This window comes from Acomys russatus, chromosome 6 (genome assembly GCF_903995435.1).
Source record: "Acomys russatus chromosome 6, mAcoRus1.1, whole genome shotgun sequence".
Taxonomy (NCBI): Eukaryota; Metazoa; Chordata; class Mammalia; order Rodentia; family Muridae; genus Acomys; species Acomys russatus.
Window position 1 is genome coordinate 75089147 of NC_067142.1, and position 21540 is coordinate 75110686.

Genomic DNA, 21540 nt, shown 5'->3' on the forward strand with positions numbered 1-21540 from the left:
TTATTATTGAGCTTTTAAAAAGATTGTTTAATTTGCACAGGACTGTAGCTGCCCCTTCTTGCCACTTTGTGGATTCTTTCTTCTTCCACCCTTCTCCACCCTGAATAAAGTCGGGGTCAAAACAGGGACAACACTGTTGTTAGACCACTTCCTGCAGATGAGGGGCAATGTGCTCCTCAGAGTAAGCTTTCTTTGCTGTCAGAATAGCTAACTTCTTGTTGCTTCTTCTTTGCACATGATTATTTAATAAACCAACAACTCTCTTGGGCCTTAGCATTTATATACCTTCTAAAAAGTCCCCTGAACCCCAAACTTCATACAATTATAGGAGCTATCACAGCTGGCAAAGTCGTGTCCCTGCTAGAGCACGAGGCAAATCATGGTCAGCTGCTGCAAAACAGCCCTGGATCCCCACACCAGGGATTGAAACGAAACATACTCTTATATTTCTACGATGTTAGTTAGGTTTGGGTTTTGGTTTTTGTTTTGTTTATTTTTGTTGTTGTTGTTGTTTTGTTTTGTTATTGTTTGTTTTCTCTGTTTAACCTCAGCTGTCCTAGACTTGCTTGGTAGACCAGGCTGGCCTTGGAATTCATAGCAAGCCACCTGCCTCTGCCTCCCTCACTCCTGGGATTACAGGTGTGTGCCACCCACCATGCTGGGTTTATTTCTGTGTATTTTTTAAATATATTTTATTAATTTATTCATACTACATCTCAATTGTTATCCCATCCCTTGTATCGTCCCATTCCTCCCTCCCTCCCATTTTCCCCTTACTCCCCTCCCCTATGACTGACTGAGGGGACCTTTTCCACCTGTATATGCTCATAGGGTATCAGGTCTCTTCTTGGTAGCCTGCTATCCTTCCTCTGAGTGCCACCAGGCCTCCCCATCCAGAGGACGTGGTCAAATATGGGGCACTGTGTTTTTAAAGAACCCAAAATTCTCATTACACAGGACAAATCTCACTGAGCCTATTGTAAGTTTATTTTAAGAGACATCTGGTGTCTTTAAAACTGAAATTTAACATTGTTTAGGAATTCCGAGAAATATCTTACCTCAAGAAGTTAAAGGTCAAAAAACAGGACCGGATATTCCCTCCAGAGACCAGCGCCCCAGCACCACTGGCACCTCCACTTTCTGCCCCCTCAGCACCCACAGCAGTGAATTCCTCTGCCCCAGCAGGTATGACTCCGGGAAGGGTTGTGGGTTGGGTTTGACCTATGAACCATACCTTGCAAGGGTGTAACATATTGAAGTGGGTGTCCTGTGGTCTTGTGCCGTGTGGACAGTGTTCCTTGAAGCATGTTCAGAATATACCACCCAGTGTACTGCTAAACACGTCCCAGTCTGCAGGCCCGTTATCCTCCCTGCACCAGTGGCCATCACAAGCCTGGGGAGATCCTGGTCATGAGTAGATGTGCCCTAGGACATCAGAAGCAGTGAGACCTGAGCCTTTTATTTTGGAAAGGAGAAATGGATTTGCTCCTTTAGGCATGTGGAGGCCATGGTGGGCTGGGTAGGAGACAGGGTTCTTCTGAGCACTAGCCTTCCTGGTCCCTCCTTCACAGTCCCTTCCTCTGCTGTCTTCCTGCAGTTCACACCACATCAGTGATTTTGTTCTCTACAGAGACCTTGTGAAATTCAGTTGGTGTCCTCAACGGCCATCCTCCAGAGAGGACAAGCTGTCTCTTCCCCAGTTGGGAGATAAAAAACTATGGCCTGTGGCCTGCCTGTCACCAGTGCTGCATTCCTAACTCACAGAAGGCCCCATCCACACCAACCTGACAGTCAGTGCTGCCACTCAGTGCCCGGCTTGCCACCTTTTGCCTGCAAGATCTTAGCTCAGTGTGACCATAGTGATCAAAACTTTGAGCTTTGTCACCAGGAAGTCTGATTTGCAAACAAGAAATGTACTTTTTGTTGCACAGGAGTTGGGAGGAGAAAAGTATGGAGCAAGCTCTCCTCGCCCACCCTCTTCCTGGCGTTCTGGTGCAGCCTTGCTAGTCATCCCCCAGCAGTGCCAGGATAAGCCAGCCTGGGTCACCCTGTCCCATGGCGTGTGCCCTTCCCAGTTTTCTCTTTCGCTGAACTCACAAGTACTCAGGTGGTAGTTCTCTCACTGCCTGTCAGCTCTGTCTTCATAAGATTTTCCCAAAGAGAAAAGAACAAAGGTGAAGACTGGCCATGCTCTGCGGCTACTGAGGTTTCCCTGAGGAAGCCACTCCTTTGTCTTGCTTTGCTTCATCCTTTTCTGGGGACCAGAGTACAGTGCCTAGCCTGACGCTTCTGCTCTCCTGCCCCAGATAAGCCACTGTCCAACATGAAGATCCTGACTCTCGGGAAACTCTCCCAGAACAAAGATGAAGCGAAGGCCACGATTGAGAAACTCGGGGGCAAGCTGACAGGATCGGCCAACAAGGCCTCCTTGTGTATCAGCACTAAAAGTGAGTTTCACAGGCTGTGCCTCTCAAAGGTGTGGTGAGATTCAGTGGGCAAGTGTGGCACCGCCAGGTTCAGACTCTTATCACCACGGCTTAAAGCTAAAACTAGTATTTGTAGTGTATTGTATGTATTCACAGGTGGCAGACCATAGGCTTAGCACTGCTCGGTGTTCCACGGGACGTTCCCCAGGTTTACTGCCCAAACAAAGATGTGAAAATGGAGAGAAATTGGTTCTTTCCTAGGTAGAGTGGAGGTTACTACTTTGCAGTCCAGTGGTGGAATCCAGACCCATATTTGTAAGCTGTACTGGTCAGTGTTGTGGGTCTGGGCCTAAGAGTCCATTTCTATCAAGTGCCCCCTGACATCATACTGAGGGTTGGAGAAGGTGGCCTCCCTTGACATCCACACTCGAGGGGCAGCGGGGCCACTGGAACAGCTTGGAAGGGAAGAATTGTTGGTGACAGGGTCATTAGCATCCTCAAGCTGTAGTCGCTTATGATTTGTTTGGGGGTCTTTTGGTTTTGGGGGTTTTGTTTAGTTTTTAATTTCCCTGTCTGGTTTAAACAGAGGAGGTAGAAAAGATGAGCAAGAAGATGGAGGAAGTGAAAGCCGCCAATGTTCGAGTCGTGTGTGAGGACTTCCTCCAGGATGTCTCTGCCTCCACTAAGAGCCTCCAAGAGCTACTCTCGGCCCACAGCTTGTCCTCTTGGGGGGCTGAGGTGAAGATCGAGCCTGTTGAAGTGGTTGCCCCCAAGGGGAAGTCAGCTGCACCCTCCAAGAAGAGCAAGGGCCTTGTCAAAGAGGAAGGTGAGGCCCAGCTGCCCCCGCCTGATACCTCGCTTCTCTGTCCCCAAAGTGCTCTGGTGAGCGGTATCCTTAGCTCAGTGTTAAAGCGAGCACAAAATAGCAGGCCTCTGGGGTGGCAGGCGGTGTGCAGGCGCCATGAATGGTGTCTCTGGGTTGTGTGGGCCGTGACGTGTGGCTCTAGGAGCTGCTCTGCCTTTGCTGTCTTAGTTGGATCTTTATGTTCCTCTCTCTCTTCCCAAGGTGTCAACAAGTCTGAAAAGAGGATGAAATTAACTCTGAAGGGAGGAGCAGCTGTTGATCCTGACTCTGGTGAGTGTGCAGGAGCCACTCACGTGCCCTGGGTGATTAGGGGGTTCTGCAGTTCAGAGGGGAGCAGGCATCCTTTGCTTGCCAGTCAACCCTGGAAGCATGTGGGTCGGTGGGGACCCTCTGAAGGTGGTGTAACAGCCACCGAACTGGGGACTGCTAGGCCCATAGACCCTTCAGGTTGCACCCTAGTCCGGCAAGGGAGAGAACTAGGAGCTTTGCCTCTGGGGCAGGTCTGGAACATTCTGCACACGTCCTGGAGAAAGGCGGGAAGGTGTTCAGTGCCACACTTGGCCTGGTGGACATTGTGAAAGGGACCAACTCCTATTACAAGCTGCAACTTCTGGAGGATGACAAGGAGAGCAGGTGAGTGGGGGCCAGAGTTTGTAGCATGTGCTGCCGACGTTGGGAGGTCGGGCTGCTGCAGGGCCCGGAGCAGGAGAACGAGTCACAAAAAGCCGTGCTACACAAGGTCTCTCCATTAAAAATAGCAGCTGCTGGCTATCAGTTATGCTGCTTGTTCTTTTAGCTACTCAATAAAAACAAAAGAAGCACAAATGATTTGTTGTTCTGCACATATTAAAATTAAATTTTATTCTCTCTGTTTTTCAAATCAGGGCATTTCTGTGTAGCCCTGGCTGTCCTCAAACTCCCTTTGTAGGCCATACTGGCCTTGAACACTGAGATCTGCCTATCCCTCTCAAGTGTCAGGATAAAAGGTGTGCACTACCACACCTGGCTTTAATTTCATTCTTTTATGCTATTCTACACTATGGTTACCAGAATGCAGGTTTAACATCCTAGTTTAAATGTCCTCTCTCAGTTGTAACATGCTTGCCTGTGTTGGAAGTGTTCACTGCCCTGGGTTCCACCTGAGCTTTGAACACTGCCCCTTACTGAGGGGAACCTGGAACAGAACAGACGCTCAACCTGCCTCTGCCCCCTGCAGGTACTGGATCTTCCGGTCCTGGGGCCGGGTGGGCACAGTTATCGGCAGCAATAAACTTGAGCAGATGCCATCCAAAGAGGATGCTGTTGAGCACTTCATGAAATTATATGAGGAAAAGACTGGAAATGCCTGGCACTCCAAAAACTTCACAAAGTATCCCAAAAAGTTCTACCCTCTGGAGATTGACTATGGCCAGGTAATCACAGTAATGTTCTTACAGCGTCTGTTCCTTTAACTCCCGCACAGTGTGGCTTAGGTGGTGACACTGGTGAATGGTGACAAATGTCAGAGTTAATGAGATACCAGGGCCATAAATACTCCCCCCAGAACTCCCTGGCTCATTACATGAGGCCAGCGTGACGGTTTGTACCCCAAGCTCAGGTACATGACAAACCCAGAAATTGGGGTTGCTTGACACCTCAATACACCGGTTGAGTGAAGGGCAGAAGTCACGTGATCCTCTCAGTAGCTACAGGAAAACATACCGTAAAGCATCAAAAGACATTTAGATAAGAACAGGGCGAGGGGAGCTCAAGCTGCCTTTGAACTTGTCCTGCGCTCTGGGATTCAAGTTTGTACAATGACAGGTGTTGTCACACCCACTAGCCGTGGGGATTTCTGAAGTGTAATGATCTGCTGTCAGGACATGTGGCCTAACTTGATGTACTCTGCCTGCCTGTGTCTAGATTTAGTTTTCCAGCATTACCTATATATCCTGGAATTCTCCCTATGTGGTACCAGGTGGCATTTTTTGTGGCTAGATGATTATGTTTTGGTTGGGCCAGGGCCTTGATGTTTAGAAAGTCAAATTAGTAGTCACCCGTGTCAGCATCTGAAATGCTGGGGTTGCAGGCATGTGTGCCATGATTGGGAAAGCACCATTTTCTTTATTATTTATTTGGTTTTTCAAGATAGGCTTTCTCTGTGTGGCTGTCCTAAACTCGCTTTATAGACCAGGCTGGCCTCCAACTCACAGAGATCTGCCTGCCTCTGCCTCCCAAGTGCTGGGATTACAGGTGTGCACCACCACACCCAGCAAAGCACCATTTCTTAAGGTCAAATAGATTCCTAAGATGTTAGTAGTCTTAGCCAGGGGCATGTACATGTTGAATTTATAAAAGCAAAGAGATTTATAAATGGGTGCAGATTTTAATTCCGAGCCTTTGGGGTCTGGCGTGCCTCAGAGCTAAAATTCTTTAAAAATAAAAATTGGAGGCCAGTGTGGTGGTGCGCACCTTTAATCCTAGGATGCAGAGCAGAGGCAGGTGGATCTCTTTGAGCCTGCAGACACTCTAGTCTTCATCCTGTTTCTGGGTGGCCAGGGTTCCAAACAGAACAAAACATAGACTTTAGCTCTTACTTAATGCTGACACAGAGACCTTGGACTTACAGGTGGACAGGGTAGTGCCCTTTGCTGAATTAAATATCTTAAGTATTTGTTTTAGAAAATGAAACTACCCAGGATTAACCATAATAAGGTCATGGCATATGTCTGCATCTGGCTAGTTTCACCTTTGCTGTCATTTTCCCACCATAATATTGATATGTCATGTGGTACTCACCTGTCTCTTTCCTCATGGCCAGGATCCAGCCCCCCCCAACCCCCTTTTCTCCAAAGGCACCACTTTTCATAGGGGCACAAGTGAAACAGACAAGTAGTTTAACATTTTATTTATTAAAATTTCTTTATTATTTTATATATATGAATGCTCTATCTTCACATACACCTTCACTCCAGAAGAGGGCGCCAGATCTTATTACAGATGGTGAGCCACCATGTGGTTTCTGGGAATTGAACTCAGGACCTCTGGAGGAGGAGCCAGTGCTCTTAACCTCTGAGCCATCTCTCCAGCCCTAGTTTAACATTTAAAGGCAGAAACCATAAAGCCAACTTTAATAATTTAGCCCAGCTTGTGCAGATTGGCCTCACCCGCATGTGATGGATACCAACAGAAGTGTTGGGAGCATTTCCTGTTTGTGCTATGAAACCTGGTGTGCCGCACACATAGCACTCAGCTTAATTTAGATTGGCTGCATTGCAAAATCTCAGTGGCCTGTCCTGGAGCCAGCAGCCACCAGAGTAAACTAACACCTGCCTAAAAGCCCTGTTTCCTTTTGGGATGTTGAGGTTTGTTTGTTTGGGGGTCAATGTGTGTATTTGCTTTTCAGGTTGATTTAATTAGTTTTTCACTGAACTCAGGTCATGAGGCTTGGAGACGGGCAGGTGCCTTTACTAACTACTGACTCACCTCATGACCTGGTTTGCCGAAAGTTCCTGAATCAGCCAGCCACTTAAATGTTGAGATTACAATCAGCTAATGCATCCTTTTTTTTTTTCCCCCTTTCTTTTAAAAGAAAATATTTAGACAGGGTCTTGCCTTGAATTCTATCTTGGGGTGGGCCAGATATCATAACTGATCAAAACATAACACAGCCCTCCCTCTGCTTAGACATTTAGTGTCTTTTCCGGCACCTGCTGTGGTGATTCAGATAGGCATAGAGGCATTTGAGTGCCTCTCAAACGGCCACCTCTGAGAGGTAGAGCCACTGAGTCATAAGAAATACGTGCTCACTGTGGCTTCTTAAAATCCCGTTTGCCAGCCGGGCGTGGCAGCGCACGCCCTTAATCCCAGCACTCAGGAGGCAGAGGCAGGCGCAGGCGGATCGCTGTGAGTTCAAGGCCAGCCTGGTCTACAAAGTGAGTCCAGGACAGCCAAGGCTACACAGAGAGACAGGTCCACAGTTCAGCTCACTGACCCCCTGCAAATGCCATGCTGTACACCATATCACGTGACAGGACCAGCACAACTCCTGCCTTCCCAGGGCTCAGGTGTGAAAACTAGAGTTGAGGCAATCCATAGCAGTTGGTCTTAACCTAGCCCAGTTCTCTGGGGGGCAGGAGTAAAATCTCACGTGCAATACCACGTCAGAGAACGTGTGAGGAGTGCTGTGTAGAGGAGGGACCACAGGTACATCTCTGTCAAGCTGCCTTACAAAATGAGACCATGTAAGCCGGGTCCTGCCGCTGGCCCTAGGTAAGCAGCCACAGGGAAAGGGGGGACTAACAGGCTTGTGCCCGTTGAGCTGAGCTTCATCTTCACAACAGCCTCCTCTTCTCTTTCTCTCTCTCCCTCCCTCCCTCCCTCATCCCTCCCTCCCTCCCGGTTTTTCAAGACAGCTCTGGCTGTCCTGGAACTCGCTCTGTAGACCAGGCTGGCTTTGAACTCACAGAGATCCACCTGCCTCTGTCTCCCAAGTGCTGGGATTAAAGGCGTGTGCCACCGCCACCACCACCACCACCACCTCACTCTTTGGCAGCTATCCCTTCTATGTTGGATGTGGATGCACAGCATACCCAGAGAGGGGCAGATGTCAGAACAGCTGGAATACAAATCTGATGCAGTTGGAGGGTGCTGTGTGTGCGAATTATTCTGCCTGTGCGTGTAGCTCTTCTGGCCACCGTTGTCTGGGGAGTTTTGGTGAACATTTGGCTTTTTCACTGATAGTCCTAGTTACCTGTCACTAACCCCTGATGACACCACCCTCTGTCGTCTTCCTGGTTCCCCGCTTTCCTGAAGGACGAGGAGGCAGTGAAGAAGCTGACGGTAAAGCCTGGCACGAAGTCGAAGCTCCCGAAGCCGGTGCAGGAGCTCGTCGGGATGATCTTTGACGTGGAGAGCATGAAGAAGGCCTTGGTGGAGTATGAGGTGGGTGCCGCCGCGGCCGCGTGCTGAGCGTGCACAAGTGGTGGTGCCCCCACCTGCTGCTGCTTGCGGAGAGTCACTCCAGCTGTGGAGCATGTAGACTGTCCAGGGCCCTCCCTTACCGTTATGCCTCTCTTCATTTTGTTTTGTGTGTTAGGGTAGGTAGGTGTGGTTATTGGGGCCCAGACATACCAGCTAGCGGATTCTCAAGACAGGGTTTCTGTGTGTAGCCTTGCTGTCCTGGACTCTCTTGGTAGTCTCTGCCTCTGCGAATGCTGGTATTGCAGGCGTGGGCCACTGGGCCGGGTAGGTCAGCTCTTTCTTAGAACTTGGGTTGGTGTAGTTATGGAGGAGTGTTCTCCTCACAAACGCAAGGCAAAGAAAGCGAAAGGGTAAGGCCGGAGGCGAGATGAACGCACTTGGAACCGTGGTGCTCTTGATTGGGCCTGCATGACAAAGGCAACAGGCTAAGTCAAGCACAGCCTAGTCTCACCTCACCTCCAGTCTTACCAGCAACTGAGGCAGGAATGGACCTCTGTTCCTGGCCAGCCACACAGAAGCTGCTTTGCAAATCAAGCAGCTCTGGTGGATGTGACCAGTGCTATAGGCCTAGGGCACAGATCTGCTGGCACTCAAGTGTCTCTCACAATCCTCAGTGACCAGCAAGCCTGTCCACTTGGAGGAGGGAGCGGGTGTCCGAGTGGGGAGCTGTCTGCTCTTCATCACTGTGACAAAATGGCCATGCCGCTGCTTGGTCTCAGCTCTAGCCCCTGATTTACAGCAGACCCTGCAGCAGTGTGCTTTGTTGAGGTGTTGCTGAGAACAAATGTGCAGGAAGTGTTGGATCAGGTGTGTTTTGAAGTGGATGGCAGCAAGGTGCCCTTTCTTGCTATGAGTCCTGGGCCTGCAGGATGGGTGGAAATTGTGTTGGTTGTTCCTTCACAAGTGCTGAGCTGTATGCACTGGGCTGGTGATACACAGTGTTTAGGGTCTCATAAGAGGGCTCGGTTCTCAGCAGGTAAGCCACTGATCTCCTATGAGGGAACAGTGCTCTGTCACCCTTCTGCAGAATGCCCCGTATTTAGGTCCCCTGTCTCCTCAGATTGACCTTCAGAAGATGCCCCTGGGGAAGCTGAGCAGAAGGCAGATCCAGGCTGCCTACTCCATCCTTGGTGAGGTCCAGCAGGTAAGCAGGCACCTCAGGGTCTCCAGCCAAGCCAGCTGCTCTCCTAGTGAGAGGCAGCCACACTATCTGCCTAACTGTGCTTTACGGGTGTTTGGATTTTTTTTTTTTCCAGTTCAGTAAATATTGCAGTCCTTGTCATTGGCCAAAGAGTACTAAAAACTACACAAATAGTAATGATTTTATTTATCAGATATGTGATAAAGTCCTTAGAAACTTGGAGAGTGTTACTATTTGTGTGTCCCCAGCCTAGAGCTCCCAGTGATGGCTTCGAGATTAGAAGGCTTTCCTTGTACTTGAGGATGGGTGCTGCCTCTTGTGAGAAGAAAAGGGAGCTCCCACTGGAGAAGCAGACTTCCTGGGTGCCACTGAGCAGTGACCCTATGTCCCCACCTCCACTCAGATTGTTCCCAGCTCCACCTCTTTTTGCTCATGCCCCCGAGTAGCAGGCATGGACTGTGTCTTTGCCACTGCAGCAGGTAGATGCTCCCAGCACTGTGGACAGGTTTTTTGTTGTTATTTGTTGGGTCTCTCTGTGTAACCCTCACTGCCTGGAACTATGTAGACCTGGCTGGCCTCCCGCTCAGAGATCCACCTGCCTTTGCGTACTGGGATTAAAGGTGTGGGCCATCTAGCCCAGCTGAACAATTTTCAAGCATAAAAGGACAAGCTGTACTGTCCCCAGGACATGGTCCCATCCACCTCAGTGCAACCACTCCGGTGACGAGGTGCTCCAATGACCCTTTTCCTGCTTGTGCAGATGGTCGCTGCTTCAGTCCTGTGTTCCTTGTCCCCCTTCCAGGCAGTGTCCCAGGGCAGCAGTGACTCCCAGATCCTGGATCTTTCCAATCGCTTCTACACCCTCATCCCCCATGACTTCGGAATGAAGAAGCCCCCACTCCTGAACAATGCAGACAGTGTGCAGGTAGGTACCAGGCCACCAGGATGAGGCCAGGGCTGGAGACTGGCGGGACTGCCCGCTTCACTGTGTCCTTAAGAACTGGGTCTACTCTGTTTCCTTTGCTTTACCCAGTAAGTCTAGGGAATCCTCACTAATCAAGAGGCCGTTTCTCTGTCCCCACATAAAGGCCTCATGTGTCCCTGGCTTAGGTCAGTTTGTGGCCCTTAGTGGTGTCTGTGTCCCTGCCTGCATTCTAACATATACCCCTCACTTCCCCAAGTAGCAGAGCCTCATTAGCATGCCAGGGTGTGCCCGTGAGTGTCTGCTGTATGGTGAGAGGTGATGGCACGCTCTGGCCAACAAAGAGACCTTCCCTACTGTGGGAGCAGATATCAGGAGTCACCTACACACTGTGTGCGCTGTAAGACTTGTTTGTCTTTTTCCCTGTGGACTTAGCTCTCGGGTGTTTATTTTGTCCCTAGGCCAAGGTGGAGATGCTGGACAACCTCTTGGACATTGAGGTGGCCTATAGTCTTCTCAGGGGTGGGTCTGATGATAGCAGTAAGGACCCCATCGATGTCAACTACGAGAAGCTCAAAACTGACATTAAGGTGAGAGGCCTGTCCCTTCCCCAGTTTTCAATATAGTAACTCACCCAAGAGCAGTGATCCCCAACCTGCATGTGCAGCTAGGCCACGAGTCTGCCCTCCCACATATCCAAATGCTGATGATGGTCTTTGAGACCCCCTGCGAAGTCTTCTGAGCTAGCTAGCTCATCGAGTTGGTATGGAGACTGGTTTTGGGGGGGGGTCCTGCCAAAAGTTCCTTTTCATCTATTTCGGGTACAGTCAGTTGAACTTAGGTGTGTTGAAGGCTCAGGTGGGTGGGAATTGTCCTTCCCGGGCTGTGTGCCTCTGTGACCAGCCTGACCTTGAGCCTGACATTCCATCTTCTGCCTCTGCTTCCTTCCGCCTGTGACCGGATTACAGTGCAGCAGAGTCTAGTGAGCCAATGCCTGTGTGCATGTCCTTCCCAAATACATGTGATTTTAATCATAGGGATGGCCAGCTTCACATACTTGCTTTGCCTGCTTTCTTAAAGAACTCAGGACCACCTGCCCAGAGGTGGCCCCACCCAGAATGAGCTCTCCCACATAAGTCACTAATTAAGAAAATACCCTACAAGCTTGCCTACAGCCAATCTTAGGGAGGGATCTCCTCAAATGAGGCTCCCTCCAGTGACTAACTTGTGTCCACTTGGCATAAACTAGCCAGCACAGGATTCTCTGCAGAAGTTCACCTAAAGGAAGTAATTTGCCTTATTGTGTTTGTATCCAAGACCAACTGAGGCTTGATCAGTCTTCTACTCATACCCAGGCATAACTAGAATATAGTGACTAGAATCTATCTAAATGTCACGGTTGCTAAGAGGAAAAACCTACTCCACTGTGTGGAGGTTGGTGTGTCTGCCGCTCTATGCAGACAGAGGGTCCTAGGTTGTTAGGTGCGTTGACTGGAGAGGCGTGTGTGTGCACAGAGTGAACAAGTAAGCGTCACTGTTAGAAAGGGATGCCTTCATAGCCCAGCGCAAGTGGAGGCCCAGGTAGCTAAACTGCTCCCTATGCTTGCCTGCCTCACAAGCAGAGTGTGAAGCCAAATGCTCCTTCTGAGTGGGAAAGCAATAGGTTCTTGGTGAAGAAGCTCCTGTTTGCATCTACAGTTAGAAAGCTTGCAGTTCAAAGGCAACCAGAATTCCTAGGTTTTCTGAGCTCAGAATAAGAAAGCGTGAAGAGCACTTGTAGCCTCCGCTTATTTAACGTGGCTTATATCAGCATTGCATGGTTAGGCATGCACTGAGCCAGCTGTGGTGCACATGGGAGAGCCTGTCCTCAGATGCTGTGGTGGGAATGGGGGTGTATTAGTGGTAGAGCACTCACTAGAGGTGTGCAAGGTCCTTTGGGCCATCCTTAGGACTAGGGTGGGACTTGAGTGTGGTGTTCCATCAGTGAGCCGGACTCCTGGCCCACCTCACCAGTGATGAGCCGTGTGTTTCCAGCTTGGCTCATAGCCTAGTGTGTAAACAAGAACTCTTGAACTCCTTCTCTAGCAGTCGAAGTGGATGAAGAAGTGATGCTCGGGTGCATGGGGCCCTGGCCTGGGCCTAGAGGTGGCAGTCCTTGGGCAGTGAAAACTGCTCCTGGCTAGTTTATCGCCGTGGGGCTCTCTGGGCGTCTCTAATTCCAGATGTCTGTTTTCTAGGTGGTTGACAGAGATTCTGAGGAGGCTGAGGTCATCAGGAAGTACGTTAAGAACACTCATGCAACTACACACAATGCCTATGACCTGGAAGTGATAGATGTAAGAATCTTTCTTTTCTCTGCCCCCTTTCTATCCTGCCAGGTCTCCCCTGTCCCCTCCTTTCTTGGACCCTGGCTCAGAAAGAGTTTTACTCTTTTTTTGAGGCAGGATCTCTATGTAGACCAGGCTGGCCTGAATCTCACAGCTCCCCTGCCTCTGCCTCCTGAGTGCTGGGATTTAAGCCGTGCACCACCACTGCCCAGCTCTACTTTGCTTTTAGTAAGAAGTGACTTATGTTGAGCCGGAAAATTAGTGGTGTTGTATAGTTGGCTGTAGCTTTTTGCTGTGTGTTTAAAGTGCCCCACAATTGGTTTTAGGATCAGAAAATATGATTACCAGAAGCTCATGATAAAATTCCTCAGGCCAGACATATGGATCTCTAATGCTGGCATTTGGGAGGCTGAGGCAGGAGGCTCAACAGGCCAAGACTAGCCTGGGCTGCATGGTTAGTTCCAGGTTAGCCTGTGCTACATTGTGAGACTGATCTCAAAGAAAAGGTTCCTTGAGGGCATACCTGCTGCACATTAGCCTCAGTGTTTCCAGTGTTCGTAATGGCTCGTTCCCGTGGAGTGGAGCCTTGGGCTCCTTGCCCAGCCCAGCCTGTGAGGAGTGCGACAAAGCTAAAGCTTCCTGGCTCTTGGACACGTGATCCGTACCAGAAGCTCTTGAGTCCATTCATCTCCTTGGTGAACCCGAGTAATGGTATTTCTGTCTCCCTTTTGCCAACTGTCCAGATCTTCAAGATAGAGCGTGAGGGAGAGAGCCAGCGTTACAAGCCCTTTAAGCAGCTTCACAATCGGAGGTTACTGTGGCATGGGTCCAGGACCACCAACTTTGCTGGCATCTTGTCACAGGGTCTGCGGATAGCCCCGCCTGAGGCACCTGTGGTAAGTGGCTGTCCTCTCTATGGGAGCACTTGTTCCTGCAGTGGTCTCCTTAAAGAGCCTCGGGTGCTCTGAGAGAGCCTGTGGCTATCCCTGTCAATCTGAGGCAACTTCTGCCACAACAGTGCCTAGGCCAGGACACTCTGAAAACTGATAGGACAAGTTGACATGCAGGGAACAAGCTTTGGAGCCCAGATGCATCTCTCCCCAGCTGGCGGCATCCATGAGCTCCCGAATTTCCACCGATAAATGGAATAGGACATGGGATAGATAGCATTGCCTGCTGGGTTACAGAAGGGACCAGCTGAGCAGGCTCTCTGAGACGGCCATCTCAGCCCCTCACTAATCTAGAGAGTAAAGAAAAGGAAGGGCTTGGTGGCTGTATGCTAGGCACCGCCCTGTGCCGTGACAGTGACCTCAGTTCCCAAGCCTCCCACTTGAGAGTGAAGAAGAGGATCCGCTGTTTGCTGGGGGGGGGGGGGGGGGGAAGGGGCTGTCTGTCTGTCTGTCTGTCTTAGTCTTAGCCTAGTCTCAGTAGTGCTCACTCAGTCTGCACATTAGCCTCAGGACACTTCCTGGTTAAAAAAAAGTGGCGTCCGAAGCTGTTAGATGACTCCATAAGGTCTGACTGTGAGTGTTGGCCTTTGACAGAGAGCAGTGCCTCTCAGAAGTGATAGAGACAGGACTTAGCCTGACAGTGGCTCTGGTAGGTACTCAGGGGAAAGCCTCACTGATTGACTCGGCCATCCCTCTTCCAATCTCCAGACAGGCTACATGTTCGGGAAAGGGATCTACTTTGCCGACATGGTATCCAAGAGTGCAAACTACTGCCACACATCTCAGGGAGACCCAATTGGCTTAATACTGTTGGGAGAAGTTGCCCTTGGAAACATGTGAGTATCCACGCCAAGGCCAGGATGGGCTGAGGGGCTGGAAGGAGATTCTTCTTGGTTTTTAAGCACAGACAGGATCAAGGGAGATTCAGAGATGCTATGAAAACTGAAGGGCGGGCAAGCAGGAGGGCCAGGAAATGGCGGCAGCGACAGCAGTCCTTATGCAGAACAGGGAGGCAAAGAGGTCCTTCTTGAAAGAGAAGATCCGAGTCCTCTGGCTTCCGGCAACCTCCTGTTCCTGTGAGCTGTGACCAGAAGAGCAAGATGGTGAACTAGTCCGTAGCATCGACGAGACAGGAACCTTTTAAGCAGCTGACCGCAGCTCCAAAGAGGCCCTTGCTTTGGAAATAACCCCATAGCAGTGGCAGCTGTTGCAGGCTCTTTACTTGAGCACTCTGGGTTCTGATGAGCCCAGGAGGCATGAGGAGGGAGGTTACAGGACAGACAGGGTTCTGTGGGATCCTGGTTCCCTGACAGTAAAGATGCTGATAATGGGTTGGTTTGAGAGCCCAGTGACCAAGGGCTCTTCTGAGACTGTCCTCTCTTAAATAGGTACGAACTCAAACATGCTTCACATATCAGCAAGTTACCCAAGGGCAAGCACAGTGTCAAAGGTACTGTCCTCTAGCCCCATGGGCACATTGCCACCAAAGGCTGGACTCTTGGAGCTGGCTGCTGGAGGTCCATTTAAAACAAGACTGCTTCATTCCTTGTGGCTGCAGTTAGTGTCAGTGCCATAGGGTTTTATGGGACACCAGGAACCAAATCAGGGCGCTGGTGGCCTGAGATTTTGAGCAGTTTTATCAGTCCAGGAGGGACCTCTGGTGTACCTGGAATTGTTGAGTGGGGAACACATGAATGAGGCGTTGGGGTGTTGGCCACAGCATAACCCCACCTGTGCCACTATGACATTACTGGTTTCCGTTGTTGCCTTAGGACCTTTGTTTTTTCTTGGGTTTGTTTGTTTGTTTGTTTTTAAGATTTATTTACTTTTTTATTTATTGCATATGAGTGCTTTACAGAAGAGGGCAGCAGATCTCATTATATCTCATTATAGATGGTTGTGAACCACCATGTGGTTGCTGGGAATTGAACTCAGGACCTCTGGAAGAGTAGGTGACGCTCTTAACCACTGAGCCATCTCTCCAGCCCCCCCTTGGGACCTTTCTTATAGAGTCTATGCTTGCAACTGAAGGATGTTGAAAGTGAACAGACACACATCCTGTGTGAAGTAGATGTCATGTGCCCAGGACCTTCACACACCCCTGTTACACATCCTCTATCATGCCTTGACTGTTCACCTTACATTACAGGTTTGGGCAAAACTACCCCTGACCCTTCGGCCAGCATCACCCTGGAGGGTGTAGAGGTTCCACTGGGGACAGGGATCCCATCAGGTGTTAATGACACTTGCCTACTGTATAATGAGTATCCTTTACTGGGTGGGTGGGTGTGTGTGTGTGTGTGTGTGTGTGTGTGTGTGTGTGTGTGTGTGTGTGTGTGTGTGAACACGTACGTACGTGTACGTGGGGATAGTAGCGACTTTTCTCTCCCCTTGGGTGGTCTCCTGTGCACTTGAGGTCTGGCTCCCCACCGTGTGGGTAAACCTGGATCTCTGGGCACTGGTCTCCCTTATTCTCATGGGGATTCAGTGTGGAGGAGGAGGAGGTCACGGGACTCAGCTGTTGGCTCCTTGACAACTGCCCCCAGGTACATTGTCTATGACATTGCTCAGGTGAATCTGAAATACCTGCTGAAACTCAAGTTCAACTTTAAGACGTCTCTGTGGTAAAGTGTGAGGGGTGGGCTGTGCCCAGCACCCAAGGCCTAGGGGGTCACTCCCCCTGGTGCCTCTGCACCAGACACCACAAAACCTCAGCCATGCCGCCACCTAAGGTGGCACCCTCACCGAATCTCCTTAGGAAGGGTTTTATACAGACAGGTTAAAGGGCCCTGGTTTCAAGTCCCTTGTCCACGTTGCACCCGGGGCGGCAGGGTTTGGGTCCTATCCTACCGCGCCCAGCAGGCTCAGCCCAGATAGATACAGCTGACAGTAGAGGAAGAGCCGGGAAGAGCTTTCTGTTTGGTTTGCCTAGACTCGTCCTGAGGGAAGAAACAAGCCACGTCACAGTCACAGTGTCTGCCTCACTGGTTCCCCAGGGAAGGGAAATGTGCTTCCTCCCTTTTTTCAAGGGTTTGTCTTTGGTCTTGATTTTGGCAAAATGTTAAGCATTTATTTTGAGCTAAAAATAAAAATAATTTCATACTATGTAGATTTTCTATCTTGTACTTAATTGTTCCCTATGCCTTCTGGGCTTTTGGTTTTCAGTGATAAACATGGGCTAACCAAGAGAAGGGGCTATATGAAGCACTTAACTGGAAAAACGCTGAATCTGAAGTGTGGTCAGTTCAGAGTTGCAGTTGGGATTCTTGATTCATCTATAAGCAATCTTGTCTTCCAAACTGAACCTTCTGTAATCAGCATAGCCACCCAAAGGGCTACTAGTTCTCAATTAAAATGCAAATGACTATCTATTCCTGTGTTGTGTGGCTCTTCTCCTCTGACAGGGATATGGTTATCTTCATGGTAAGAAATCTGCCGGGGCTCTGTAGGTATGAACCCCAACAATACTATATCCATAGGGATGGCTCCCTTCAGATTCCATCACTACCAGTGGTTCTAACCTTCCTCATGTGTGGCTCCTCAACCATAAGATTATTTTTGTTGCTCTTCATAACTGTAATTTTGCTACTGTTAGAAAATCATAATGTAAGTATCTGGTTTCCAGTGGTCTTTGCCGACTCCTGTGATGGGTTGAGAACCCAGCGCTATACATCCTGAAGCCGTAGGGCGCCATGGAGCTATATGGAATTGGCAAATTATGCTTGAACGTTAGATTCCGCTCTGATCTGTTACAGAAGGGCATAGACAAACAGGCTGAAGTCATAGCCACCAGTGGTTCAGGGGACTCCCACCATCCCCCAAAGCCAAGAACTTCCAAGCTTGGGGTCGTTTTATTGGTGGTGGTTTGAGTTTTGGTGAAACAAAAAACAACTCAGTCAAGAGAGGAAAGATGGAAAATGACAGTTTCTGTCATTTATGGTCTGCACTTGAACTGAGGGCCATGAGGTGTACTGTAGGCTTTCTGATGACGAACAGGACTGTATTGGTCACCTGGCAGTCAAGCCGCCTTCTCAGCACCTTTTGAGTTGAGAACCGTCTGCACCTCACCCAGCTATTCAGTAATGCTCATCAGCTACCGTCGCCTTTTCAACAACAGAGAAAAGCAGTTACCCTCACAGTGCTTGATTAAACAAAATATTTGAAGATACTGTTTAAGGGGTTCCCTGTAATCAAAACTGATTTTCTAAAACCCACGTTCCCATTTCTGAGTATTTTATTCTAAGAAGGAACCTAACTGTCATGTTCAGTCTTCGCTTGCTTTTGTTCTCCTGTGTATAAGAATTTCACATCCAGACCGGGAGTGATGGCCATTAATCTCACCACTTGGGAGGCAGAGGCAGATCTCTTAGGCATTGAAAGCTAGCCTGCTCTACACAGTGAGTCCAGGACAGCCAGGGCTCTGTTAAACAGAGAAACACTGTCTCAAAAAAAAAAAAAAAAAAAAAAAAAAAAAAGGCCAGAGTGTGGTACCGCACACCTTTGATCCCAGCGCTTGGGAGGGAGAGGCAGGTAGATCACTGAGTTTGAGGCCAGCTTAGTCTACAAAGTGAGTCCAGAACAGCCAAGGCTACACAGAGAAACCCTGTCTCAAAAAAGAAAAATTGAAGCCTTGGCTGGGCCCTGGTGGCACACTCCTTCAATCTCAACAGGAAGGCAGAGGCAGGTGGGTCTTAGTTCTAAGGTAGCCAGGTTACACACACACACACACACAGGCAGACTTACTGTGAGGAAGTGAGTGTCTTTGTTAGGACTTACATTGCTGTGAAGAGACACCATTACCACAGAAAACAGTTCAGAGGCTTAGTCCATTATGGTGGGAAGCATGGTGTTAACTCCAGTGTCCCCTTGAGGAGGTGAAAACTACTCCTTCAACAAACATCCACAGCACACTCCAAAGCTGCTTTAAAGTGCTGTGCCTGGAACTTGACCTGGGTATAAACAAACGTCACGGCCTGACTTTTAGGAATGAGTTTGGACAGCTGAGGTCCAGGCATGGCATAGGCCCTGATGCAGGCGTAGTGTGCACTGCTGGTAGCGTGGTAGTGCATGGAAGTTTTGAGGCCAGCCTGGGCTGCATAAGAAGGTCTCAATTTTTCTTTTAATTAAAAAAGAAGTCAGGTAGTCACTGAGCTTCTGTTGTGTGATATCCTAGCCTTCAAGAGCCGTGTCTACCCTATCAGAGTCTGCACGTCAGCATTTAACGATTGGCAGATAGCTGGCGCCTAAAATGCCAGCACTGGACAGAAGCAGGCGGCTTTCTTTTTGAAGGCCAGCCTGACTACACTTGTCTCCTACAAAAGCTGGTTTGGGGTTTGAGGGAGCGGTTCCATGGGGAAGTATTTGCTACGTAAGTATGTGGACCAGTTGCTGTAGGCACTTACAGTCCCAGCACTGGGGAGGGTGGAACAAGATGGTAAACTAGGTTCAGTGAAAGACTTAAAAAAAAAAGTGGAAGCAGGAAGGAAGACAGCCAAAGCTGGTCGCTGGTCTTGACGAGCACATGTGCATGTGCCACACAGTGAACATTTTTAAGATATTGGAGGCCAGTTGGGGTGGCACATGCCTTTAATCCCAGCACTTGGGAGGCGGAGGCAGGTGGATTGATGTGAGTGGAGGGCGGAGCTATAGAGCCTGCTCAGTGGTTAGAAGCGTTGACTCTTGCAGAGGATCAGGTTTAGTTCTCAGCATCTTCATAGTGGTTCACAACCATTTGTAACTAGTTCCAGGGTGTGCAACACCCTTTTCTGACCTCTGCAGGCACCATGCACACGTGCACATACATGCATACAGGCAAGAATAACTCATACACATAAAAACGTTTAAAAATAAGTATGAGCCAGGCGTGGTGGCGCATGCCTTTAATCCCAGCACTCGGGAGGCAGAGGCAGGCAGACCACTGAGTTCGAGGCCAGCCTGGTGTACAAAGTGAGTCTAGGACAGCCAAGGCCACACAGAGAAGAAACCCTGTCTCGAAAAACCAAAATAAAATAAAAATGAAAATCAAGTGTGGGGCTAGAGAGATAGCTCAGTGGTTAAGAGCACTGGCTGCTCTAGAGGACCCAGGTTCAATTCCCAGCAACCACATGGCAATACACACATTTGTCTAACTGCAGCAGTCAAAACACCAATGAACATAAAATTAAAATAAATTATATCAAGTATGAGCCAGGCTGTAAAAGGGGAAGGCAAAGTACCAGCTAAGGTTTCATGTCTAGTTACAAAGGTGAGACTGGGGCAACCACTTGCGGCTGTTGACTGCGGATTTCAGTCAAAGAGCAAAGCACCTGAGGAGGCTTCCTGGGGACAGGTGACTATTTAAATAGTCTCAATCGGGAGGGACACTTTTCCTCTCTGGGGGCAGAAATGGAGATGGGGGTCCACAGAAGGTCTTAAGTTCCAGGGGTCATCTGAGCCAGAGTCTCCAACATAAGGGTGACAGTCTTTTAAATCTGGCATCCATCCGTGTTATCTTGAGAATGTGAATACTGGTCTCTGAAGTTCTCAGCTGGCCTGTGACAAGAACTGAACAGTTAGGGCCATTACTACTGAGGTCCAGAGAATGGTATTGCCAGCATCTGAATGCAAACAGGAAGCTCTAGGTAAGAGACTACAAAATAGTAGCCGGATCCTGCTCTCCGCGGTTCCAGTGTCCATGACCCTGGCTTTCTTTCCAGTCTACTGCCTGTCCTGTTCGCTCCCTTGACCACAAAGCAGCAGGCCTCTGGCTCTTCCCCTGAGAGGCCTAGTCCCCACTTCCAGGCAGGCTCTCTGGGGCTTAGAATAGCCAGCTGCTGTCTCAGCAGATGGCCTGGCTAATTTTAGCTATGTGCTGCTACTCACCCAGGGACACCAGGCTGGGCTTTCTAGATTTGAATAAGGCAGTGTGCAACTTTGGTTGACAGCCTGTAACAAAGCTTTGAGTTGTGACTTCTGTGCCTAGCATTTGATAGGAATTTCAGAAACATAATTTTAAAAGATTTTTGTTTCTCCAAATCAAGAGCCCAAGCTGTGAAGGCAGCAGATGGTCAACTCCGTGGAGTGCTAATGAACGGTGAGCAGGTGACCGCCTAGGGGCATCAACGTCTCAGGGATGCCTATTGCTCATTGCTCTCCTGCTTAAGATGAAAACACTGCAGCTTTGGGATGATGAGCCACAAACTGACTCTTCAGGAAGGCTGCTTTCCCACAGGCCCTAGAGCTCTCATAAGTGGGGCTTTGGGGTACCTAGCTGGCAGATCTAGAAGTGGAGACGGGTTGGAACTGAGGAGTTACTTGAGAGCTTGTGTTTCCCCAAGTCCTCCCCCCGCCCCTTACCACCCCTGCCTTAGTTACTTTTCTCTTTACTGTGATGAACCGTCCTGGCAACTTTAGGAGGGGGAATATGTGGTGGGGAGGGTTGGTTCCTCTACAAGAGCAACAAGCACTTAGTCCGGAGCCATCTCTACAGCCCCAGGAAGGCTTTCAGGTACAGTATGCGGAGCTAGAAGCAGCTGGTCCCAAGTGCATCTGCAACCAGGAAAAGAAGAGGTCAATGAATATGCCTGCTATGAACATCTTCCCACCTCAGTTAACTCATCAGAATAATCTCCAACAGGCATGACCAGAGGCCTGTCTTCCAGGTTATACCAGATGACCTGTGGGTCAAGAACCACTTTGCGGTTGACCGGCCCGTTCATAAGGGGTTGCCTAAGACAATCCTGCATGTCATTTACTTACATTATGATTCATAACAGTTATGAAATAGCAACAAAATAATTCTATGGTTGGGGTCACCACATGAGGAACTGTATTAAAGGGCTGCAGTGTTAGGAAGGTTGAGAACCACTCCCATGGCATCCAGTTGATAACTGAGATTGACTGTCACACCTCCCCTGGCGGTTACTTTTCCTACCGAGACATGAACAAATAGCTTTGTCCCATCAAGAG

The 21540-nt window shown here is 49.4% G+C and overlaps 2 protein-coding genes across 2 annotated transcripts in view; one reads left to right on the top strand and one right to left on the bottom strand.

Moving 5' to 3' along the window:
• The window catches only part of Parp1 (poly(ADP-ribose) polymerase 1), a 32502-nt gene extending 16090 nt beyond the window's left edge, over positions 1–16412 (top strand). Inside the window, exons 8-23 of the mRNA XM_051148017.1 lie at positions 1038–1185; positions 2307–2447; positions 3013–3252; positions 3493–3561; positions 3792–3924; positions 4508–4703; positions 8086–8214; positions 9314–9397; positions 10197–10319; positions 10778–10906; positions 12554–12652; positions 13387–13539; positions 14302–14429; positions 14982–15043; positions 15743–15857; positions 16140–16412. Coding sequence (XP_051003974.1) covers positions 1038–1185; positions 2307–2447; positions 3013–3252; positions 3493–3561; positions 3792–3924; positions 4508–4703; positions 8086–8214; positions 9314–9397; positions 10197–10319; positions 10778–10906; positions 12554–12652; positions 13387–13539; positions 14302–14429; positions 14982–15043; positions 15743–15857; positions 16140–16221 — 2031 coding nt within the window. The 3' untranslated portion in view covers positions 16222–16412. The remainder of the gene's footprint in view (positions 1–1037; positions 1186–2306; positions 2448–3012; positions 3253–3492; positions 3562–3791; positions 3925–4507; positions 4704–8085; positions 8215–9313; positions 9398–10196; positions 10320–10777; positions 10907–12553; positions 12653–13386; positions 13540–14301; positions 14430–14981; positions 15044–15742; positions 15858–16139) is intronic.
• Positions 1–21540, bottom strand: part of Coq8a (coenzyme Q8A) — a 450047-nt gene that overhangs the window by 398331 nt on the left and 30176 nt on the right. The window lies entirely within an intron of this gene.